Source organism: Macaca thibetana, chromosome 1 (genome assembly GCF_024542745.1).
Source record: "Macaca thibetana thibetana isolate TM-01 chromosome 1, ASM2454274v1, whole genome shotgun sequence".
Classification (NCBI taxonomy): Eukaryota; Metazoa; Chordata; class Mammalia; order Primates; family Cercopithecidae; genus Macaca; species Macaca thibetana.
In genome coordinates this window covers 116,774,677-116,797,201 of record NC_065578.1, presented here as the reverse complement: position 1 = coordinate 116,797,201, position 22,525 = coordinate 116,774,677, and the positions used below count along the sequence as shown (strand labels likewise).

Sequence of the window (22,525 nt, the reverse complement as noted above, 5' to 3'; positions counted from 1 at the left end):
TCTACCTTACAGCTATTCCCCTGCATACCAGTTCTGCCTTCAAGTCTGGTTCAAATGCTACTACTTCCAGGAAATCTTCCCTTGTTTTCCAGGTTAAGCAAACTCTCTTCTCTAAAAGACTTCTGCATTTTGTTAATATTTCTCTTATACACTTAATGTATTTGAAATTTGTTGTATATATTGCATGTGTTTTATTTCCTGTACTAGAGTATAAGAGTTTTTGAACCTTTGAAGGAATCTATCTCTGACCTTCCTTATTACATAGGTTTTGTTATGCCATCAGTATATATGCTAGATAAATATTAATAAATGAAGAAAGGACTATTAAGGGAAACAAAAAAAAGTAGGAGACATGGCCTCTTCTGGGGAAAAAGCTATAGCAATAACTAATCCATAGTATAGCACCTATGACAACATGTAAAAGGTAAAATGACCCTCAACTTAGGTCAAGAATACAGGCTTTTTCATTTAACTTTGCCACTGCTGTGACAATCAGTTTCCATCTCTGGTAGCTAAAACGCATTGATTGTTGCCTTTTAATGAATTCCCAATAAATTCCCACCATTTGGTAGAATATAGTCTTAAATTGACAGCTTCTGACAAAGCCTATTTAAATTAACTGATCTTTGAGAAATATTTAAGGGATCATACTTATCTTCATTCCTCTATAAAGTTTTAAGCTCTATTTTTACAATAAGACTACAGCTACATTAATTTACATCTTCACAGAAATTACTTTATTCAATTGTATTTTTACATCAGTTTTTATAAAGAGTAAATCAGATTGAGTGTTTTTGTATCTTCTCTAAGATCACTGTTTCAAACAAAATAAATATTTTCAAAATATTTACCATTACCATTATGTATTAGGTCGAACTGTATTAAATTGCCAATATTCAAATTACCCTTTTTAAAAGGGTAATTTCATATGGTTCACTTAATAGCTCAATATTTTCATAGAGTTATCCAATTTAAGTCATTTTATAATTTAGCAACATAAAAAATTCTGTCTCATTTGTCAAAGTAATATGCTCCCTCAACTCCCAAAAATGATAATGACACTGCGCAGAATGATTCCTTTTTGCTTTTGCTGCCAGGAAGTGCAATGCTGAACGTACTGCTCAACTGTGACAATTTTCTTAGCCTAGGTGATGTTATAATTAATTGTATGTTTCTTTTTGTTTCACCTTTTTCACTTTTATTGCTCTAAATGTATGTTTTTTTAAGGGCAAAAATTGTAGCAAGCATCTATCTATCTATCTATCTATCTATCTATCTATCTATCTATCTATCTATCTATCTGTCTGTCTGACTGGTTACCTAGCGTACTGTTGTGTTGAGAAGAATTCTGCCTGAACTTGGCAAGGAAAAGTACCAAGATTAACTGGTGATATTCCATATAGGTACTCAAAGGGGATGAGGCAGCATACCATCTATTTCCAGCCCTATGCCGTGTACTAAAGTGCTAAAGTTTGTAGTGATGAAAGATTTGAGAATTAATTATGAAAGCCAGTCTGCAAGAGGTGAAATATGAACTGAAATTAGAAATGAGAGGCATTAATTGATAGAAAGGATAAAGGCATTCCTGCCAGAAGCAATTAAATATAAAATAGACAAATGCAACAGAACAAACTTTATATATATGTAAATATTTGAATGTACATTAGGTTGGTTTAAGAATAGAATCTAGGATTAAAAGATATTCACACAGTCTCAAAATTATCACTCCACAGATAGGTTATTAATTACAAAAAGAAAAAAGATTGTTTACATGACAATAATCAAGTATAACCTATGCTCAAACCTAAACTCACCAATAATGGGCTAAACTGCTATGTGTCTCTTTAAGGGATGCAATGATAAGAACACAGATCAATATAATATTCATGCTGAAAATGTTTAACCTAAATCTGATCATGAGAAACAATTAGAAAAAAAATCTAAAATGGGGAACATTCCTCAAAGCAACTAGCCTGAATACTTTAAAAATGTCAATTTCATAAAAGATAAAAGAAAAACAGGAAAACTGCACTGAAGGAGACTAAAGAGACATGACAACCAAAAGTAACAAATGATCCCGTACTGGATCCTGAATTGGCATTAAACAAAAAAAAAAGTACATTACTGGAACAATTGGAGAAATTTGAAAATGGGACTACATATTAGACAATAATATTATGTGAATATTAAGGTTCATGAGTGTGAGAACTAAATGGTGATTATGTAAGATAATGACCTTTTCCTGAAAGTTACTGCTGAAATATCATAATGCTGGTTACTATCAACTTGTCCAGCAAAATGAAAAGCTAAAAAAAAAAAAAAAAAAAAGTAAAACTATGTGTATATGTGAGTGTATGCAGAAAGAAAGAGAAGGAAATGTGGCAAAACTAGGTGAAAAGACACAAATAATCATTATCCTATCTTACAGTTTTTCTAAAGTTAAAAAAGAAAAAAATAAAACAGGAGATACTACATAATCTGGGCCAAATTCCATAGTTTACAAATATGTAAACCAAAAGCAAAGAAATTTTGATATGTTCATTCAGCTAGATGTAGCTAGTGTACAACTAAAGTTCCTGTCGCTTTATTTTCTAGTCCAGTGCTCTTTCAACTTATACAGTCTCAAGCCTAATCACACAGGATAAGTCAGAATAAGAAACATCTAGATATAGGAGACTGAGTACCAGGCAGATGTTCTAAACCATCCCAGAAGTAATAAGGGGCTGGGTTAGGGTCAATTGGAGAAATGGAAAGGAGGAAGCAAAATTAAAAAAAGTAACAGAAAGAAGCATAAAGAACTGGTGATATATTAAAAGGAGGAAGCAGAAATGATTCTATAATGTATAAGCTAAAAAGACAGGAAAACAACAGTACTGGGGTAATAAAAGAAAAATTAGAATAAGCATTTAAGATAGACATTTAGAAACTTAGTTCGATACAGGTACATTTTAATTGTAATATATGAGAATGTAAACTACAAGTATACTAGAATGTAAAATCCAGAAGGCAGGAATTTTTGTCCTGCTTGCCTATTGAAACATCCTCAAGTGTCTTGAACAGTGCCTGGTAATACACATTTGTTGAAAAAATAAAATGTTTACAAGGCTTTCATGTACAGATATGCAAGAAATACAAATAAGAAATTTAAGAGAGAGTACAAAGAGATATTTATTTGGTCAGTCTTCAGGGAAGTGGACATATTTACAGCCTCCATCTTTTCCAGGTCTGCTTACAGAGAGCTCTACCTGGGGTTTTGAGTATAAGACCAAAATAAAGTTGTCTACTCTTTTCCATTGTTCCTTTTATGTGTATCTTTACAGTAAACCTCATCGGGAGGATAAGTGGCTATGATCATTTAGTACCATCAAAACTGCATGATTATTCCTAACAGATTTCATTAGCTACAGTAGGGAGCTCAGGTATGATCCCAGGACTAGCATTATCAGTAACACGTGGAAGCTTGTTAGACATGCAAATTTTTAGGCTAAACTCCAGATCTATTGAAACTTTGTGGGTGTGGACCTAGTTACCTGTGTATTAAGAAGACTTCCAGGTGATTTTAATGCACATTAAAGAACAAGGAACAAAAAATTTTAACAGGTACTAAGTACTTTTTGGATAAAATACCTACCTTACAGTCTAAGTCATTCTTCTCGAGATGTAGCTAAAAAGTTTACACACCCAATTACATAAAAAGATATTTACAATAAAATTTAGTGTAACCTGTCACATAGTCATAATTCATCATCTAGTGATCACACAGCAAAACCAGTCTAGTATAAAAATTTTTTTAAAGCGATATACGTACTTTAATGTTTCAGCAAGAAAAAAGCTCTGCTGTACATCATCATGTGTAGGAGTAGAGGAATATACATCTTTAACTCCAGAAAATCCACCAGTAACTCGGCAATACTTTTCAATGGCCTATGAAAGAGATCAGACAAAATAAGGAATTCCGCAGAATTTCAAGTTTTGAAGGACAACAAAACTCTGAAGGATAATAGTCAAAAGTTCATAAAGATTTGCATGAAAATTTGATGGCTTAAAAATAATATATTATCAAAAGGAAATATTCTCATACTGGAAAAATTAACTCATACAAGAAATAGGGTATTTCCTATAGAACTTCTCTCTCTCCAAAACCCTTTAATCTTTTTAAGACATCTTATATTTTCCTAACTTAGAAATCAAATTTAGGCTATTTTTTTGAAATGAGGGGTCTGTCTGGCAAAATAAAGGTCCATTAGTTCTGACAAATCAAGATGGAGGTCAGTTTCGATAAACAATTTTTATTGCAATTTTACCACTTCCAAGGACAAACAATAATCCACAACATGCTAAAAAAGTATTACTTAGGAGCACTCTATAGTAATAGCAGTAACAGATCATATTTACTAAATACATACTATGTGCCAGACATTGCATTATCATAATCCTATGAGTTAGCCATTACAGGTGGTACCAACTGGCAGAAAGAGCCCACCTACCATAATAATAATTACAGTATAAAGAGTTAACAATTATAAGCTATTTACTTTGTGCTAAAAGCTGTTCTAAGAGCTTTAAATATAGTCACATTTGAATTTCACAACTCTATGAGGTTAACAGCCTCACTTTTCAGATGGGAAAACTGAGACACAGAGTACTTTGCTCCACATTATTAACTACTGTGCTTTACTGCTTGACTGAGAGTTAAAATTCTTCCTCTTTTTGCATCTTTGGGCATGTCTAAATAAAATATACTGAATCAAATGGAATCTATTCACAACCTTATTTTTTAATTCAAAGCAACCAAACAGTCTGCTTATGCAGGTACAGCACAGTCCAGAATTCAGCCATTCATGAAAAGTGGAAAGCACATGTGGTTCTGTTTTTCTATTCTACCTAACCCTGGGTGGTCATCCAATGAAGGCATGGGTACTTAACTAATCATCGCTGTCTGCCATGGCTTGTTGTTTCTAGTCTTGCTACTTTTCTTACTCTTCTGGGCTTCTCCTTCCTATGAAAAGCTAATTAACATTAAAAAGGTGTTTATTTAATCAATCTGTTCATTTTATAGCTCCATTTTGATTACAGCTAAGTTTAAGGGGTTTGGTGCTTTTCTCTAATACATTATAAAGAAATTTTGGATACAAGACTTTTTAAGTACTTTTGTTCACAATAATCATGTGTCTTCACCACCATATGAATTATCAAAATGGTTGAAGAATAATACGAAAGTAGTGGGGAGGCATGACTAATCTTTAAGACATTTAGAGTCATGAGGGCCAGTTTGGAAGTTTCAACATGTAAACAGAATAGCCAAGGCTACAGAAGACATGCTATACTGCTATTCTGCCTCACCCAGCCTTCCCTTTGCTTTCTTCACACCCAAGAGGAGAGGCCAATGGTGATGCATGAGCAAATACTATTTAAGATGTGACATTGCCTCTTTTGCCTCCATTCCTCCCTCTTCTCATCACTTCCACTGCACACTTCTGAAACTCGAATTTAGAATATAAGTACTCCAGTTCTTGTTCTTGACCAATTACACATTGAGTTTGCGTTTGTCCACATAGGCTATAAAAGCAAAATTCTACCTCCCATAATTCAAATTTAGACAGACATGGGCTAAAGTCTGACTCTGTCACACCTCTCCTTAACAGACAAAAGTAGGGTCATACTTGAAGAAAGCACACAGGAAAAAAGGACCTTAGGAAATGGATGAATTATCCTAAAGTACTCCTCAATGACAAAAAGTGCTTCTGCCACCACTTTCCACTCCTCACATGATTCAGACATATCCCCCTCACTCCTCTAAATAAGAAGCATTAAATAACAGGGGATGTTCAAATGAAACAGGTTCATTATATGATTATTTTACCTATCTATTTCCCTTACATAAAATAGTGCTTAATTTACGGAAGCATTAGTAAGCCACTGCTAACAATAGAAGTGTGTGTGCATTCTATTCCCAAACCACTGTGGCAATAGTTTGGCTGTCTTCTCAACTGTGGCAGCACCCTCCTACACAGAGAATTTCACTAGTAGCTGTGCTCCCACTTCTGGACCCAAGGAGCCAAGGAAAAGCAGCATCAATAAATGCTGCATCTGTTCCTGTCCTGTGTAACCACTTGCTTCCATTAATATGCTCTTATTGTTAAAGTCCAGGAGGACTACCTAGGTCTGAATGACAGGTGAAAAATAAGTGTACTCCCCTTAGTTCAAGATCTCACATTATTCCTAGGTTATGGCTGTGGTCTCCCAAACCCACCAACTTGTGGATTACAATCAGATCCTTTTGCTTTGTTACTCCCCACTGAAAAAAGCCTTCAGGAGTTCCTTCCCCCTTATAAAACATTTAGTAGTTCTGTAAGGAATTCTCAAAAGTCAAGCAGCTTTTGCAGGTAGAAGATGCTAAGGAAAAAAGAAAAACAAGATTTGAAGGGTTTTTTGGATAAGCAAAGAACTTTCTATTACCACTTCCCATATGACAGCACTTACACAGTAGCTGACATAAGTAACTAAGATAGTGTATATTGCAGGGAGGGAGTTGTGCACACACGTCTTATTTCCTGAACAACTAAGAACCTTTGATTTGGTGTGTAAGGCTGTCTACATAATGTCTCCAATCTTCTCTCCCGCTTTGCCACTGTGCAACGTTCTCTTTACACAAATTGGTATACATCTCGCCCTAAAACATATCTCATACATTCCTGTCTGGGCAATTTACCAGCACTACTGACCTCATTTGGGATTCCTTAATCATTCTATCTAGATTGTAAGCTTAAGTTAAACAATTTGAATATGAATAGTCACCATAATTAGTGCTATTTATCACAATTAGTAAATCTCAAAGAATAAAACAACCCCTTACCCCTGGGAATAAGCTATACTTTTATAAAAGACTAATAATTTTTTCCTCCCTAGGTACTGATAGCCATGGATTCCCTGAAAGACTAGCATTTTAAGAGTAAACCCTTGCTTCCTTTACCTACTAACCATTAAAACTTCCTCCTTTGAAATATATATATTTATATATTTTAAAAATATTTTAATATTTTAATATATATTTAATATGTATTGTAAGATTTATTTGTACTGCCAAGAAACTTAAATTGACTAAGAGTTTCTTCATCAGATAAACAAACACTGCCCTACAGATACTAAAAATGAGGTAACATGGGTGAGGATACATGGCATCATAGGAGGGCATGATGTAACACTCTTTCAGATAAAATGGAATATTGGCTTATTTACCAGTGCTGCTTCCCAGCCCCATTGCCTGTATCTTGGATCATGAGTGAATCGCCATAGGTACCAATAGGTTTCAATTACTTCTGGACGGAGGATATAATACTTTTCAGCCTGCCGGACAGCCACAGCCTCCACTGCACCATCAAACTTGAATGATTCAGGACCTAGCTTTAATGCTGTAACATGACAAAAGAAATAACTGAGCAAAATAAACCATTTAAGTTTGTTTGCAAGGACTTCTTTCTTCCCTGAAAGAATAGAATATGAAGTAATTTTTGTTGTTTATTTTTATTGTTGCTGTTTGCACTCAGTGCAAAATGAGTCATTTTAAAAGATCCACATTTGGTTTTCTTAAAATAGACTTATAAATATTCCTATTATTCTCACATAAAATGTTTCTCAGAATAATGTGTATCAACATACTGCTAAATCCAATTCTACCAATAAGAGTCTAGTAATCTTTTGGAAACAAATGCAAACCTAGACATTTGCACATCATATAGTCCACTGTGGTCCGAAATAAAAGTACATAGATAATTATACTGTGTGGATTTTTTTTTAAGGCAAGGTAATTTTTAAAGACATTTTGCCATAATACACACGTATAAGAAAACATTTTAGAACTTAGATCATGAATTGATTTAGTTGTAGATAATTACAGTATAAATTTAGCTGGAATAACTACTAAGGAGAAATGAATGGATATTTTAAAATACGGCGGCCAAAAATTATAGCACAGCTATAAGAAAACACAGCAGAGGATTAATAACCTGCTGGAAAGTTAGCAAAACTAGGATTGTACTTTTTAATTAAAGCATCTAAATTGAGATTAAAGACAAGTAAAAACAACAGAAGACTTGAAAATACAGGACACAAATCAAATAATCATGTTTTGGTTTACCATAACAAAGAGGGTCACAGGTTCATCAACTTGCAATGTGAAAATGACAATCAGAAAAAGAATCAGCATCAGCAATGTCATTATGAAATGTGAAAACCAGAAATATAAGGAAATCCTTTCATAACTCCGATACACTATGAATTTCTGAAAGGCAGGGAATGTATCTTGTTCATACTTTAACCTATAAGCATCTAGCATAATACTTGGCATATAATGGCTGTTCCCTATTTCATGGAGCAAATATTTAATTATAATAACTATGATATACCATATTTTAGTATGTATGCTATATGAAATTCAATTATTTTAGGTCTATTATTTGATTTTCGGTCAAATAACAATCCTTATTCTCGTGGATCCTAATATAAAATTGAATATCCATCCTGGTCCTCAATGTTTTACTGATTTTAGCTATATTTTAAGTGCATAATTGACATTTTATATCAACACAATAATTTAATTTAGCCTCTATGAATATCCATCCTGGTCCTCAATGTTTTACTAATGTTTTAGCTATATTTTAAGTGCATAATTGACATTCTATATCAACACGATAATTTAATTTAGCCTCTATTTCAAACTCAGATCACTGCCTTTATATGTATTACACACCAACACTTAAACTACCCTGAAATAACACTACTTCACTGTCCTCTTGACTTATATTCTTTCAAGAAAGGGAACCCTTGATTTAGTTAACGAGAAAACTGAAGAATCAATTTTGCCATAAGTTAATAATTCCTTACTGTATAAAAATAACTTGACAGATTTATGAACTAGCATAAATTTTAGGTCAATCATATTTGTTTCATGGTATCTGATGATAAAGTAACCCTAAAACAGAAATTGTTATTTGATAAAATTAATGATTTGACTTCTGAAATCAAATAGAAATTTCTAGTTTTTTGGCTTTCAGGGAGCTCATTATCCATTACCTCATATAGAAACTCATGTTTTTAAAGCCAGAGAAAATCTTGGAAGGTCTAGTCCAGTGTTTTTCAGCCCCTTTTCATTACTGCACCCCTAAGAAGCGTTTTGCCTTTTTAAAAAAAGTCTAATTGCCTTCTCCCTCCATAAAATTTTAATACCAAATATATACTGTGTATCTATGTATGACTATATGTATATCTGTGCTTTACACACAAACAGTAAAAATTTTTTCAGCCCCAACCAAACCAATTTTTGTCACCATTGAAGAATCATCTCCTTTTCTAAGTAAGGACACTGAAGTTCAGAAAATATTTGCCCAATGCAATGTCAGAGGATCTTTTTAGTTAAAGCCATAAACAATTCCAAAAACTATTGGTGAACTAACTGAAAAACTACTAGTTAGCCAGACACCAATAAAGATAAATACTATCATCTTTTGGTTATTCTTTTTATCACAAGAGGATAGGCAAGGCAATGTAACTGAAATCAGTCAATTTTATGTTCTTTTAAGTAACTGTTTTTATAGAAGCTGAAATGGCAAAAATGGATTCTTATATTAAAATAAATGTTATTCCATTTATTCCCAAATACCCCACGATTCTTGTCTTTAAAACAATTACTTCAAAATCTTTAACAGAAATAGCAGCAGAATTCAGAATTTAAAAAATAATGCAGAGACACATTTCCAGAATTAAAATTCAAGTTTTTAAGAAAATGATTTGCCATGTTGGTGTCAACTATCTGGAAGTAACAAGCGCCTACATATTCTTCTTATTGCTAAATACATTTTTAGAGATTATTTTAGACTATATAATTAGCCTTATTAATATTCTTACCAGTTCTGTCATATGACTCATGACAAGTACGTGCAATTTCTGCCCCCAGTTCTAAATAATGACCAGCTTTATCTGTTCTGGAACCATCCGCTCCCAGTGCAAACATTCCCCCAGCAAAGCAGGCCAAATGCCCCATCTTTTTTTCCAAGTGCCCATTCTTCCATTCTCCAATAAAGACAAGACCTCCACGAGATTTCTTAATAAGATGTTTTTCTATAGCCTATAGGAAAGAAAAGATATTCAAAGTTTTAGATGCAAACTATTAAGTGTTCAAACTTACTATATCCTTCTGGCCATTATAAAACCTGGGTAATATGATAGTCTATAAAGTAGTAACTTTCCCAAACTAAGAGACTTAATTAATAGTAAGTGTTGGAGTGGAGGATCAAACTGCATATAATCTGGAACAAATACCTGAATCACTACCATAATAAGACAGAGTGGAAGAGGAGAGACTTGGCCTAAAGATTACCTTCTACATAGTATTATCTTTAGTCCCTTACTTCTCAGACTTAGGCATTTGTTTTGGATGCATTGTCATGGATAAGAGAAGCCATATTATAAACATTGTCTATCTTCCTGGAATATAAATTTTACTCAAAAGATGTGGGAATGGTGAGAGAAACAGTATACTAAACTTGAGTATATCAGAGTATAACAATCACGTTTCATTTTTAAAATGAGATTTTCAAGAGCTTTGCTCCTTTGGAATATGTTCTTAGACTTTGCTGAGATGAGCTATTTTCTACCTTTAGAGGTATTTCTATGGAAAAGTATAAGCAATGGCCATTAACTCAGTTTTCTTTAGTAGAAACTATTATGTATGATTAGTAGTTAACTTTTCTTTCTGACAAAAAGGAATATTTTTATTGTCAGTTGTTCGCTGACAAGTTTAATAACAATCAGGATTGGAAAATTTTATTCTATATTCTCTGTAATAATAATGTGAGTTTTACAGAACTGGAGTGACTATGTCTTACTGATCACCTATATTCTAGAAGGCATATAATGTAGTGTGCACTCAATACATGTTTAATTATTAAGTAATAAGTTTTTGTCATTGTTTTAACCATAGTACTCTGAAGCACAAGTAAAGTTTTTTGAGTATGGGGTGGTATTTTTCATGTTTCTGAACCTCATGATACTAGCATGTTTTCCACATAAAAGGTATTCCAAAAATGCCTAAAAGATGGTATTCATATGTTTGTCATTTTGTCATTTCTGTTCATTATAACATAAATCTTACCATATTACAATTAAAAGATATCCAAGTATATCCACATGGACTTACTAGAACTAAAGTAAAAGGCAGTTCACTAGGGTTTTTTTTTTTTTACCAATAATTTTAAAAGAAAGTAGAAACCAGGGATATGGATATCTGTAAGAACACGGTAAGGTAGGATGGGTATGGAATAATTTAAGTAAAATAGCTCAGAAAGACAAAGTTTAAAAATAACGTATTTCAAATTAGAATGAGTCTTAAGTGGGCATTCCTATCTCTTTCATACATTCCATATGTCATTTATTTTACAATATTCTAACAATAATTTTTGAAAATAATTAACACTGCAAAGACTGCATACTTGAGATCATGTCTCAAAGTGAAAGCTGACCAACTATTAAAAAACATTTATTAGGTACCTATTCTTGACTTAATAACTAATAAAACTAATAAAAACAGGGAAAAGAAAGCAAGTACAGAAATATTTACAGAATACACAACATATAGCAGATGATTCATGAAAAATAGTGTGAATTTATAAGGTTAACTTTCAAAATAGTTATCATGCCTTTCAAAGCATGTACAATTTAAAAAGCATGACAAATATAATTTTTTTCCTTTGGAAAAAATTAAGCAAAAGTCAAAATAGTTTTAAAGAAAATTACAAGAAAACAGCAAAAATTAATTTATTATGGGATATGATACACCACATTTTCTCAAATACATTAAATATATTCATGCATTTATCAAATACTATTGAATACTTATTATGTTTCAAGTAACATGCTAGATGCTGAGATAATGATAAGCAAATTAGTCTCTGCCCTCAAAGGAGGCCACAGTCTAGTGGGAATTACTAAGAGCTATTTTTAACAATATGGTTCTAAGAATATTAAATTCTTCCCAGATAATAACCTATCTGGATCATAAAACTTTCTAGGTTTAAATTTTAATAAAAGAGAATAAAGTTCTCCTACTAAAATTTATATTCTTTGTTGTACCTTTAGTTCAATTTATTATTTAACACAATATCTCAACAAACACTTGTTGAGTACCTATAATGGGCAAAACACCATGAGCCACATATTAAGTTCAACTCCTGCGCATTTTTTAAAAACAATTATAGCAAATTAGGTGCCTAAAGAGTAGGGATATAAAATGGATAAGATTCTTGGTTTAATGAAAAAGACAAACCAAACAAAAATTATAACTCTGACAACTAATTACTGACTACATCAGCACAGTGTTGTTATATACAAAATATACAACTTTTAAAAAGTAATTAAAATCGTCAAGTGGATATCAGTTTATAATAAAGCAGGAAGCTAATAACCTGCTAAACACACTTACTTAACACACTTTTAACTTACTTTTCTATTTCAGTTTTTTCTTAGAAATACTCCATATAAATTCTTCCTAGAATGAATCTTGTTCCAATTATAAACTGTCACAATATCATGGTATGAAGTCATTTAAATATGAAACAATATAAGACAGTGGTTAAAAGCACTGGCTCGGCAGCCAGACTGTTCAGTTCCAGGCCCCATCAATTACCAGCAACACAACCTTCAGCAAGTTACTTTAACTTCATTGTTCCTTAAGGTCCTCAGGTGTAAAATGGTGATAATGATTAAATGATCTCATACATGTAAGAAGGGTTAGAACAGTGCCTGGCACGTAGAAAATACTATATACATGTGTTGTCATTAGTTAAGTATTTACCCATAAGGCTCTCAATGTGTAAATTCAAAGGGGTCATTTGAAAGAAAAAACGTTTATGAAAATGTATACAAAGTCAGAAGTTTTCCAGTCTCTGCAAACATTAACTAAAAGTAAATAAAATCAATTTTCATGAATACACTAAAATAAATTCTTATTTTATTTTATTTATTGTTGACACAGAGTCTCGCTCTGTCATCCAGACTGGAGTGCAATGATGAGACCTCAGCTCACTGCAACCTCCACCTCCCAGGTTCAAGTGATTCTACCGCCGCAGCCTCCCAAGTAGCTGGGACTACAGGCATGCACCACCATGCCCAGCTGATTTTTGTATTTTAAGTAGAGATGGGTTTTCACCATGTTGGCCAGGCTGGTCTTGAACTCCCAACCTCAAATGATCTGCCTACCCCGGCCTCCCAAAGTGCTGAGATTACAGGTGTGAGCCACTTCACCCGGCCTACAATAAATTCTTTCTTCAAAAATTTCTTTAAAATGCCACAAATAAAAGAAGACTTAAAATATGAGGCTTTTCTATTAAAATAGTAGCAAACTCTATAGTGAATGCATATAATAAAATGCTTATACATATTTACTGAATGTCTATAATAAAATGGTTATAAGATAGTCATCTAGTCACTACCAAATACACTGTACGTTCAATCTGTTAAGTAGAAAAATGTTCTGGAAATAGTCACCTCAATAGCATCATCATACATCTTTCTTGCCTCATGGTCTGTTTTATCTGACATCAACCATGCTTTCAGTAAGTATTCATAAAAACTGTCTCCCAGACCGCCGACAGATGTATGGTCTGTAACAAAGGAGAAAACAGAAGGATAGAGGTAAAGGCAAGGGAAGACAAGACAAATAAAGCAATATTTTGAATTATAATGACTCTGTTACAGGTCAATAATTTTAAAATCACACTGACAACCCCATTTCCAACACACTTCAAATTTAGTCCCATAAGTATACACATAATCACTTTCCTCTATATGTGTATCGAATTTTCTAGAAAATCTTTTTTCTCTGGATGTGGTGCTTCACGTACTTAGTAGTCTTTTTCTTGAATTAGTTTGTACACAGTCATAGAGCCAAACTTTTCCAGAATTGATAATTACCTTTTATATATTAATAGCTTTAAATAAATAAGTTATGACTAAATATGAAAGCTCGACTTAAATCGGATGTTAAGCAAAAAGAGCTTACTCTTAAGACATGTTCCTATACAATGGTTAATGGTAATTCCTAAGCCAAAGATAATAAATTAAAATACATCTAAAAAAGAAAAAACACCTGGCCGGGCGCGGTGGCTCAAGCCTGTAATCCCAGCACTTTGGGAGGCCGAGACGGGCGGATCACGAGGTCGGGAGATCGAGACCATCCTGGCTAACACGGTGAAACCCCGTCTCTACTAAAAAAATACAAAAAAAAAAAAACTAGCCGGGCGAGGTGGCGGGCGCCTGTAGTCCCAGCTACTCGGGAGGCTGAGGCAGGAGAATGGCGGGAACCCGGGAGGCGGAGCTTGCAGTGAGCTGAGATCCGGCCACTGCACTCCAGCCTGGGAGACAGAGCGAGACTCCGTCTCAAAAAAAAAAAAAAAAAAAAAAAAAAAAAAAAAAAAAAAAAAAAAAAAAAAAAAGAAGAAAAAACACCCAAGAATTCCTTTATAATATCACCTTGCATAACATAAATAGCTGTTGACTTCCTACCCTTGATTACTCTTTATACAAATTTTAGTACACACAGGCATACCTCAGAGATACAGAAAGTTTGTTTACAGACTACTGCAATGTAGCAAATATGGCAACAAAGTGAGTCACACAAACTTTTGGGTTTCCCAGTAGGTATAAAAGTTGTGTTGACAGCATTGTGTTTAAATAAACAATGTTCATATCTTAATTTTAAAAATACTTTATTGCTAAAAATGCAAATGATCATCTGATGCTTTCAGCAAGTCACATTCTTTTTGCTGGTGGAGGGTCTTGCCTTGATGATGGCTGCTGACTCATCACGGTGGTGGCTGCTGAAGGCTGGGGTGGCTGGGTCAATTTCTTAAAATGAGACAACAATGAAATCTGCTGTATTGAATGATTCTTCCTGTTTGATTTCTCTGTAAGACGAAAGATCTCTCTGTAGCATGTGATGCTGTTTGACAGCATTCTGTCCACAGTAAAAATTCTTTCAAACTTGGAGTCCACTCTCTCATATCCTGATGCTGCTTTATCAACTAAGTTTACATAATATTCTAAACCTTTGTTGTCATTTCGACAATGTTCATAGCTTCTTCACCAGGAGTAGATTCCATCTCAAGAAACCACTTTCTTTGCTCATCTGTAAGAAGCAACTCCTCATCCATTCAAGTCTTACTCAGTCCTATCTTCAGGCCCCACTTCTAATTCTGGTTCTCTTGCTGTTTCCACCATATCTACGGTTACTTCCTCCACTTGAGCTTGAAGCCCTCAAAATCACCCACGAGGACTGGAATCAAATTCTTCCAAACTCCTGTTAATGTTGATACTTTGACTTCCTCCCATGAACCACAAATGTTCTTAATGGCATCTAGAATAGTGACTCCTTTCCAGAAGGGTTTCCATTTACTTTGCTGAGATCTGTCAGAGGAATCACTATCCATGTCAGCTATAGCCTTATAAAATGCAATCCTTAAATAACAAGACTTGAGAATCTTAATCATTCTTTGACCCATGGGCTGCAAAATGGATGTTGTTAGCAGGCATGAAACCAACATTAATATCCTTGGGCATCTTCACCACAGAAAATGGGTGACCAGGTGCATTGTCAATGAGCAGCAATATTTTGAAAGAGATCTTTTTTGCTTAGCAGTTCCCAACAGTGGGCTTAAAATATTCAGTAAACTCTGCCATCAACAGATGTGCTCTCATCTGAACTTTGTTGTTCCATTACAGACCACACAGGGAGTAAGATGCAGCAAAATTCTTAAAGGCCCTAGGATTTTCAGAATGGTAAATGAGCACTGGCTTCAACTTAAAATCAACAGCTGCATTAGCCCCCAACATTAGCCTGTCCTTGAAAGCCAAGCACTGACTTCTCTTTAGCTATGAGATGGCATCTTCTTCCAGTAGAAATCTGTTTCATCTACATTGAAAATCTGTTGTTTAGTGTAGCCGCCTTCATCAATTAATTTAGTTAGATCTTCAGGATCACATGCTGCAGTTTTTACATAAGCATTTGCTGCCTCACCTGTCACCTTTATGTTTTGGAGGCAGCTTCCTTCTTTAAACTTCATAAACCAACCTTTGTAAGCTTCAAACTCTTCTCCTGATGCTTCCTCACCTCTCTTAGCATTCACAGAATTGAAGAGAGTTAGGGCCTTGCTCTGGATGAGGTTTTGGATTCAGGGAATGTTGCAGATGGTTTGATCTTCTACCCAGACCATTCAGACTTTTCCCATGTCTGCAATATGGCCATTTTGTTTCCTCATTATTCATATGTTCACTGGCATAGTACTTTTAATTTCCTTCAAGAACTTTTCCTTTCCTTTCACAATCTGCCTAACTGGTGCAAGAGGCTTAGCCTTTGGACTCTCTCGGCTTTTGATATGCCTTCCTCACTAAGCTTAATTGTATCTAGCTTTTGATGTAAAGTGAGAGACATATGACTCTTTTACTTGGAATAGTTAGAGGCCATTGAAGGATTAATATTGATGCATACTAGGTGTACACTGTAGGGTTATTAATTGGCCTTATATTAATATCGTTGTTTCAAAGAACAGGGAGGCCAAAGGCGAGAGACAGGGAAATGGCCAGTTGGTCGAGCAGTCAGAACACACACAACATAATTTATTAAGTTTGTCATTTTCTGTGGGTGCTGTTCATGCTACCCAAAACAATTACAATAGTAACATCAAAGATCACTGATTACAGATCACTATAAGAGACATAATGCTAAGGAAAAAATTTGAAATATTGCAAAAATTACCAAAATGTGACCCAGAGACACAAAGCAAACGCATGCTGTCCAAAAAACGATACTGACGGATTTGCTCAGCACAAGGTTATCACAGATCTGTAATCTGCAAACATACACACCAACCCTGCAATATCTGTGAAGAGCAGTAAAGCAAAGCATAGAGCTAAGCATATAAACATATGGGTGTGCCTATATTTGTCTGTCCTAGATATACTCTTACTTCATCCCACCTATACTTTTAAACCTATCCAGTTTGACACTACAGCAGCTCCCAAGGCAACCACATTCTTTTATCCTTGACTTTCTACAAACCCTGTCCTATATCGTTGACCTCTGCTTCAAAACTGACATCCTCCTCTCTGCATTTAAAAAAAAAAAAAAAAGTACATTTCTTATAATCCTCATTCATTCATATAGTGCTATCCCTGGTTTTTAAATTGGTGAGGAAAAGATAGATTATTCAGTGGTTTATGGCAAAAACTGGCTATCCATTTTGGGGGGAAAAAAAAGCTTACTAATACTCATATATTTAGCTCATGAAATACATTTGTGGATGATTAATGATTTAAAAGTAAAATGCAAAAGAGTAAGTTTCCAGAACAAAATATAAGAATATATCTGGTCTTCCTAAGTAAATGATCTTAAGAAAATACAAAATGAAGGGGTCATAAAGGAACAATGGATAGCTTCATAAGGTAAAGCTAAAAGACAAATAAATCTAAAAGACAAGAAATTGGAGAAGAAATTTGCAACATACGTAATAAGAAAAGGATTATTCTCATAAACGACGACTCCTGACAAATAAGGAGAATTAAAATAGGGCACACAAAATTAACAAAAAAAGAAACATCAATTGATAATTAACATAAGAAAGGATGTCCAATTTCACTAGTGATCAGAGAAAGGCAAATTAAAACAGTGAGATTCCATCTTTGTCTATTAGATCAGCAAACATTTTAAAAGATTGATAATATCCAATGTTGGCAAGATTATCGTTCCCAATTGCTGAAATTGAAGGACAATTTTGTGATAGCTAACAAAATTTAACCTAGGAATTGTAGTTCTGGAATTATCCTACAACAATATTTACAGAAATATACAAATATAGATGTAAAAAAAAGTTAATCAGAATTATTTTCATTAGTAAAAAACTAAAGATAACCTGAAATGTTTAGGGAGGAGGCTAAGTTACGATATAAACATACTATGGAGGATTGCACAATCATTAAAGAGAATCAGGGTGAGTCTATAATCTGACACTAAAAGATATCTATTATATGCTGTTGAGTTGTGGAGGTGGAGCAAATTTCAGAATTATATATATAGTTTGATACTTCTCAAAATGTGTGTTTAAAGAATGTTGGTGTATACATAGAAAAGATTTTATCTCAAACTCCTGGACTCAAGCAATGCTCTAAGGAAGGAGACCTTCAATTTTAACTTTAGACACTTATAATTATCTAAATACCTGTAACTTATATAATTAAAAACCATCTTTTGTTGTAGAAAGTAACAAATGGGGGAAAAGAGCTATCATTCACCTTAGGCAATATGTCTGCTAATACTACCATAATTCACTTTCACCTCATCTCAAATGCTATTACTTCTCACTTTTTTATTTAATGCTAAGTATATAATTTTGATGTCTACACATGTATATACCAACAAAGCCACTACTAAGATAAAACTATAGAACATTTCTGGCATCATAAAAGTTTTCCTAATGTGGCCTTCACAGTCAATACCAAATGATACCTTTTTTTTTTTTTTTTTTTTTTTTTGAGACGGAGTCTCGCTCTGTCGCCGAGACTGGAGTGCAGTGGCCGGATCTCGGCTCACTGCAAACTCCGCCTCCCGGGTTTACGCCATTCTCCTGCCTCAGCCTCCCGAGTAGCTGGGACTACAGGCGCCCGCCACCTCGCCCGGCTATTTTTTTGTATTTTTTTACTAGAGACGGGGTTTCACCGGGTTAGCCAGGATGGTCTTGATCTCCTGACCTCGTAATCCGCCCGTCTCGGCCTCCCAAAGTGCTGGGATTACAGGCTTGAGCCACCGCGCCCGGCCCCAAATGATACCATTTTTTTCTAATTTCTATTATCACCATAAATTTGTTTTGCCAGGTTTTGAACTTTATATAAAATGGCCATTTGCAGCCAGGTGTGGTGGCTCACACCTGTAATCCCAGTACTTTGGGAGGCTGAGGTGATAGGATCACTTGAGGTCAGGGGTTCCAGACCAGCCCGGCCAACATGGTGAAACCCCATCTCTACTAAAAATACAAAAATTAGCCAGGCATGGTGGTGCACGCCTGTAATCCCAGCCACTTGGGAGGCTGAGGCATGAGAATACCTTGAATCCGGGAGGCAGAGGTTGCAGTGAGCCGAGACTGCAACAGTGCACTCCAGTATGGGCAATAAAGTGAGACTCTGTCTCAAGGAAAAAAAAAAAAAAGATTTGCTTTCAACTAAGATTAGTTTAATGATATTCTTTATTTTCCATCTAAATATCTAAAAGGACACCTCTGCTTTATGAAAGCTTCCTGAATCTCAAAGATTAAGTGGCTGGGTATTACAGAAGTCACTTGGAGGAGCAGAAGACAGGGCAATAATAAGATGTCTTATTCTACATTTCAGATAGCACAAGAAATTCACAATTAAATTTTGAATAGCTTTCCATACTCATACTTACATTTAATAAGTTTATAATGATGGATTTATATAATATAGTTAGAAGTCAAATTAATTCTAACAAATTGACACATTTTATAATCACAAAAAATCATAAAAGTTAACATATAACTTGTAAAATATTAAAACAATACCAAAATGAAGAGATAGGGAGAGTTCCTTATACTTAATGGGCATTTGGGATGGGGTAAAGGTTAGTGGTACCTTTTGGGCACATTTTTTGGTAATGTACAAGAGCAGTGATTTTACATTTGAAGAGGAACTATTTTAAAACATTTATGTATCAAAACAACTATGACAAAATAGTCCCATCAATATTACAACCTCAATTTTGCGGTTAAGTCAAAATGTATTGACTCATTCAGTGACACTACCATCTTATCAGCTGCCCAGTCTTTTCTTAGACGTCAACTGTGTAAAATCATGCTGCATTTTGGTTGTCCTTATGTTTTAACTATGACTTTCTTGTATAGCTTTTCGTTTTCTCCAGATTTTCTAACTGGTTTCCTATTGTGTCCCATCACTTTCCCTAATCATTTATTGTATCCTAGCCTATCAACCATGTTACTTATACTGAGTCACCCCTCGCTCCTTACTACCCTAGAGACCTTCCTCCCAATCTGGTCATTTACTAGGCATAGTCCACAGCTGTCATCTTGTCACTTCTCTTTTCTTGCTTTCCAGAGTTATGCCTATTGCTTCTTCAGTCCTATGTCTTTGTCTATACCTGCTTTACTGAATCACATTCTGAAATAACTTCCCACAAAAGAGTGTGTGGGATGTAAACCTTTTCATCTGAAAATGTCATTGTTATGCTCTCTCATTTAATTTTATTTCATATGGGTATCAAATTCAAGGTTGGAAATAATTTTCCCCCAGAGCTTCTTGAAAGTACCATTCCAATACCTTCTAACATCCAGTATAATTGGTAAGAAATCTGATGTTATTTTTTAATAGGCTTAATATGTTCCCAATCTTACTTCCTCACACTCAGGTCTCTTCTCCGAGGTTGATAATCTTCACTTAAACATTGATTAAATTTAGGTACAGTCTTTTTTTATTTGTTTGTTCCGACAGTCATTGTGCTAGGCACTTTTCAAACTACAGATCAGTATCTTTCAGCTCTGGGAAAAATCTTTTCTATTTCTTTGATATTTTCTGTATTCCACTTTTTCAGTTATTTCCTCTGAAATGCTCATTAATTGGAAATTGAACCTCCCGGACTGAGTTTCTATTATTCTCTTCTCTCAAATTTTAGTCTTTTAGTCTTCCTGTATATTCCAGGAACTTTATTAAATCAATATCTTTAGTCTCTGAAGCTTTAATGTCAGCAATCATACTTTTAATCTGAACTCTTTTTTCATTCTCTAATTGCTTCCTTTTCACAGTATCCTATTTTTATTCTATGAATATACCTCCTCCAAGTTATTTGACTCAAATGGAGAATTAAAAATGTTTAAAGAATTGTCTCCTGTGGGATCCCTTTTTTGACTATAAATACTTTTTACTGTGAAATTTAACATGTATACAGAAAAGTATATAAAACAGAAATGTTCTCCTTATTATAGAGAACCTTTGTATAACCCACAGTCAGAACAATACCTTCCACGTATCCCACAAAATCATAATTCCCACCCACCAAAAAAGTAACCAATATCTTAACTTTTGGGGTAACTACTTCTTGGAATTTTTAATACATTTACCATCTGATACCCTCTCCCAATTACTATGAGCTTATTTTGCCTATTGGTATATGTAATATATTAATTAAATGTAACTGTATTCTCACATCCAGCTTCTATAGTTCAAGATTCAACCATGTTGTTATATGTAACTGTGTATCATTTATTTGCATTTCTGTATGATATCCCACTGTAGTAGTCAACCATTATTTAATTATCCATGCTTAAGAATAAAGTTCTGGGTAGCTAGTGTGGGTTTCCTCTATTGAATAGCAGCTGTTCCTCCACTGAGTAGACCTAATTGTCACTAATTCTATCCTGAGTGTGGATACTGACTGGATGCTTTCTATGTAGAATGCTTTGAGGAAGGATGGGCTAACTGGTAAGCTTTGTTTCAGAATCAGGAATGGATACTGTGGGACTGTGGACCTGGTTAAATTTCAGAATGAAGGGAGACTTTATTTTGGGAAACAAACATCCATGTTGAAAGCTTTAACTTCCCTCAATGAAATCATGAGGTTTTTAAAAAGAGAGAGCTGTATAGTTATTCCTAGTGGTAAATACCAGGGATGGAGGTGGCACATAAGGATTTCAGGTAGAGCCCATGTTCCATATAATGACCTTGAATAAATATCTGTTTTTTGTTGTACTTTTCATATATTTGTTCACTTGTATTGATTGTTTATGAACCCAAAATCTCTCTGGGATTCCATCAGTTACCTTTCCTGTAGTCCCTCTGTAGCCATTCCCAGCCACTCTATGTTCTGCAAATTTGTTGAAATATATTGTCCATTATTACCTCCCCCTTGCCTTCAAATCTTTTTATTAGTATGAGTTTATGCCTATCTATAAATATTTCTCTACTTTCATTTCATTATGGTCTCAAGAAAGATGACTGGCCACAGTGGTGACGTTATAGTGCAATCTTCTTCCATGAAGCACAAGTACTACTATAACTTTATCAAGTTCACTACTTCTTTGATAACTGCAATTAGTTAATACTATACATGTTTAACTTCTTATTCCTCTGTCTCATAATCTGCTCCCATTGTTTGTCCTATCATGAATAAAAACCAAAGCACATGGAAGCTAAAGGAATCTTGGTTTAATTTCTGTATTTCTTTATGGTATGGAACTTGTAAGTTTATAACCACTTTGTTATTCAAGATGATTTTACATAGAAAACCTTTTTAAAATGTGTTGCACAGAAAAACCTTTTAAAAATCAAAAAACATTTATCCTTGAACACAGATTTGAACTGCATGGGTCCATTATATATGAATTTTTAAAAATAAATATATTGAAATGATCTTTAAGATTTGCAACAACGTGGAAAAACTCAGAAAAGCCACAAGGCCTAA

General features: G+C 34.2%; 1 protein-coding gene across 2 annotated transcripts in view; it reads right to left on the bottom strand.

Annotated features, from left to right (window-relative positions):
- The window catches only part of MAN1A2 (mannosidase alpha class 1A member 2), a 168,465-nt gene that overhangs the window by 22,072 nt on the left and 123,868 nt on the right, over positions 1-22,525 (bottom strand). For both annotated transcript variants that reach the window (XM_050779005.1, XM_050779009.1), the window contains exons 9-12: positions 13,540-13,655; positions 9,904-10,123; positions 7,240-7,412; positions 3,809-3,924 (exon numbers count right to left, since the gene is read on the bottom strand). In XM_050779005.1, coding sequence (XP_050634962.1) covers positions 3,809-3,924; positions 7,240-7,412; positions 9,904-10,123; positions 13,540-13,655 — 625 coding nt within the window. The remainder of the gene's footprint in view (positions 1-3,808; positions 3,925-7,239; positions 7,413-9,903; positions 10,124-13,539; positions 13,656-22,525) is intronic.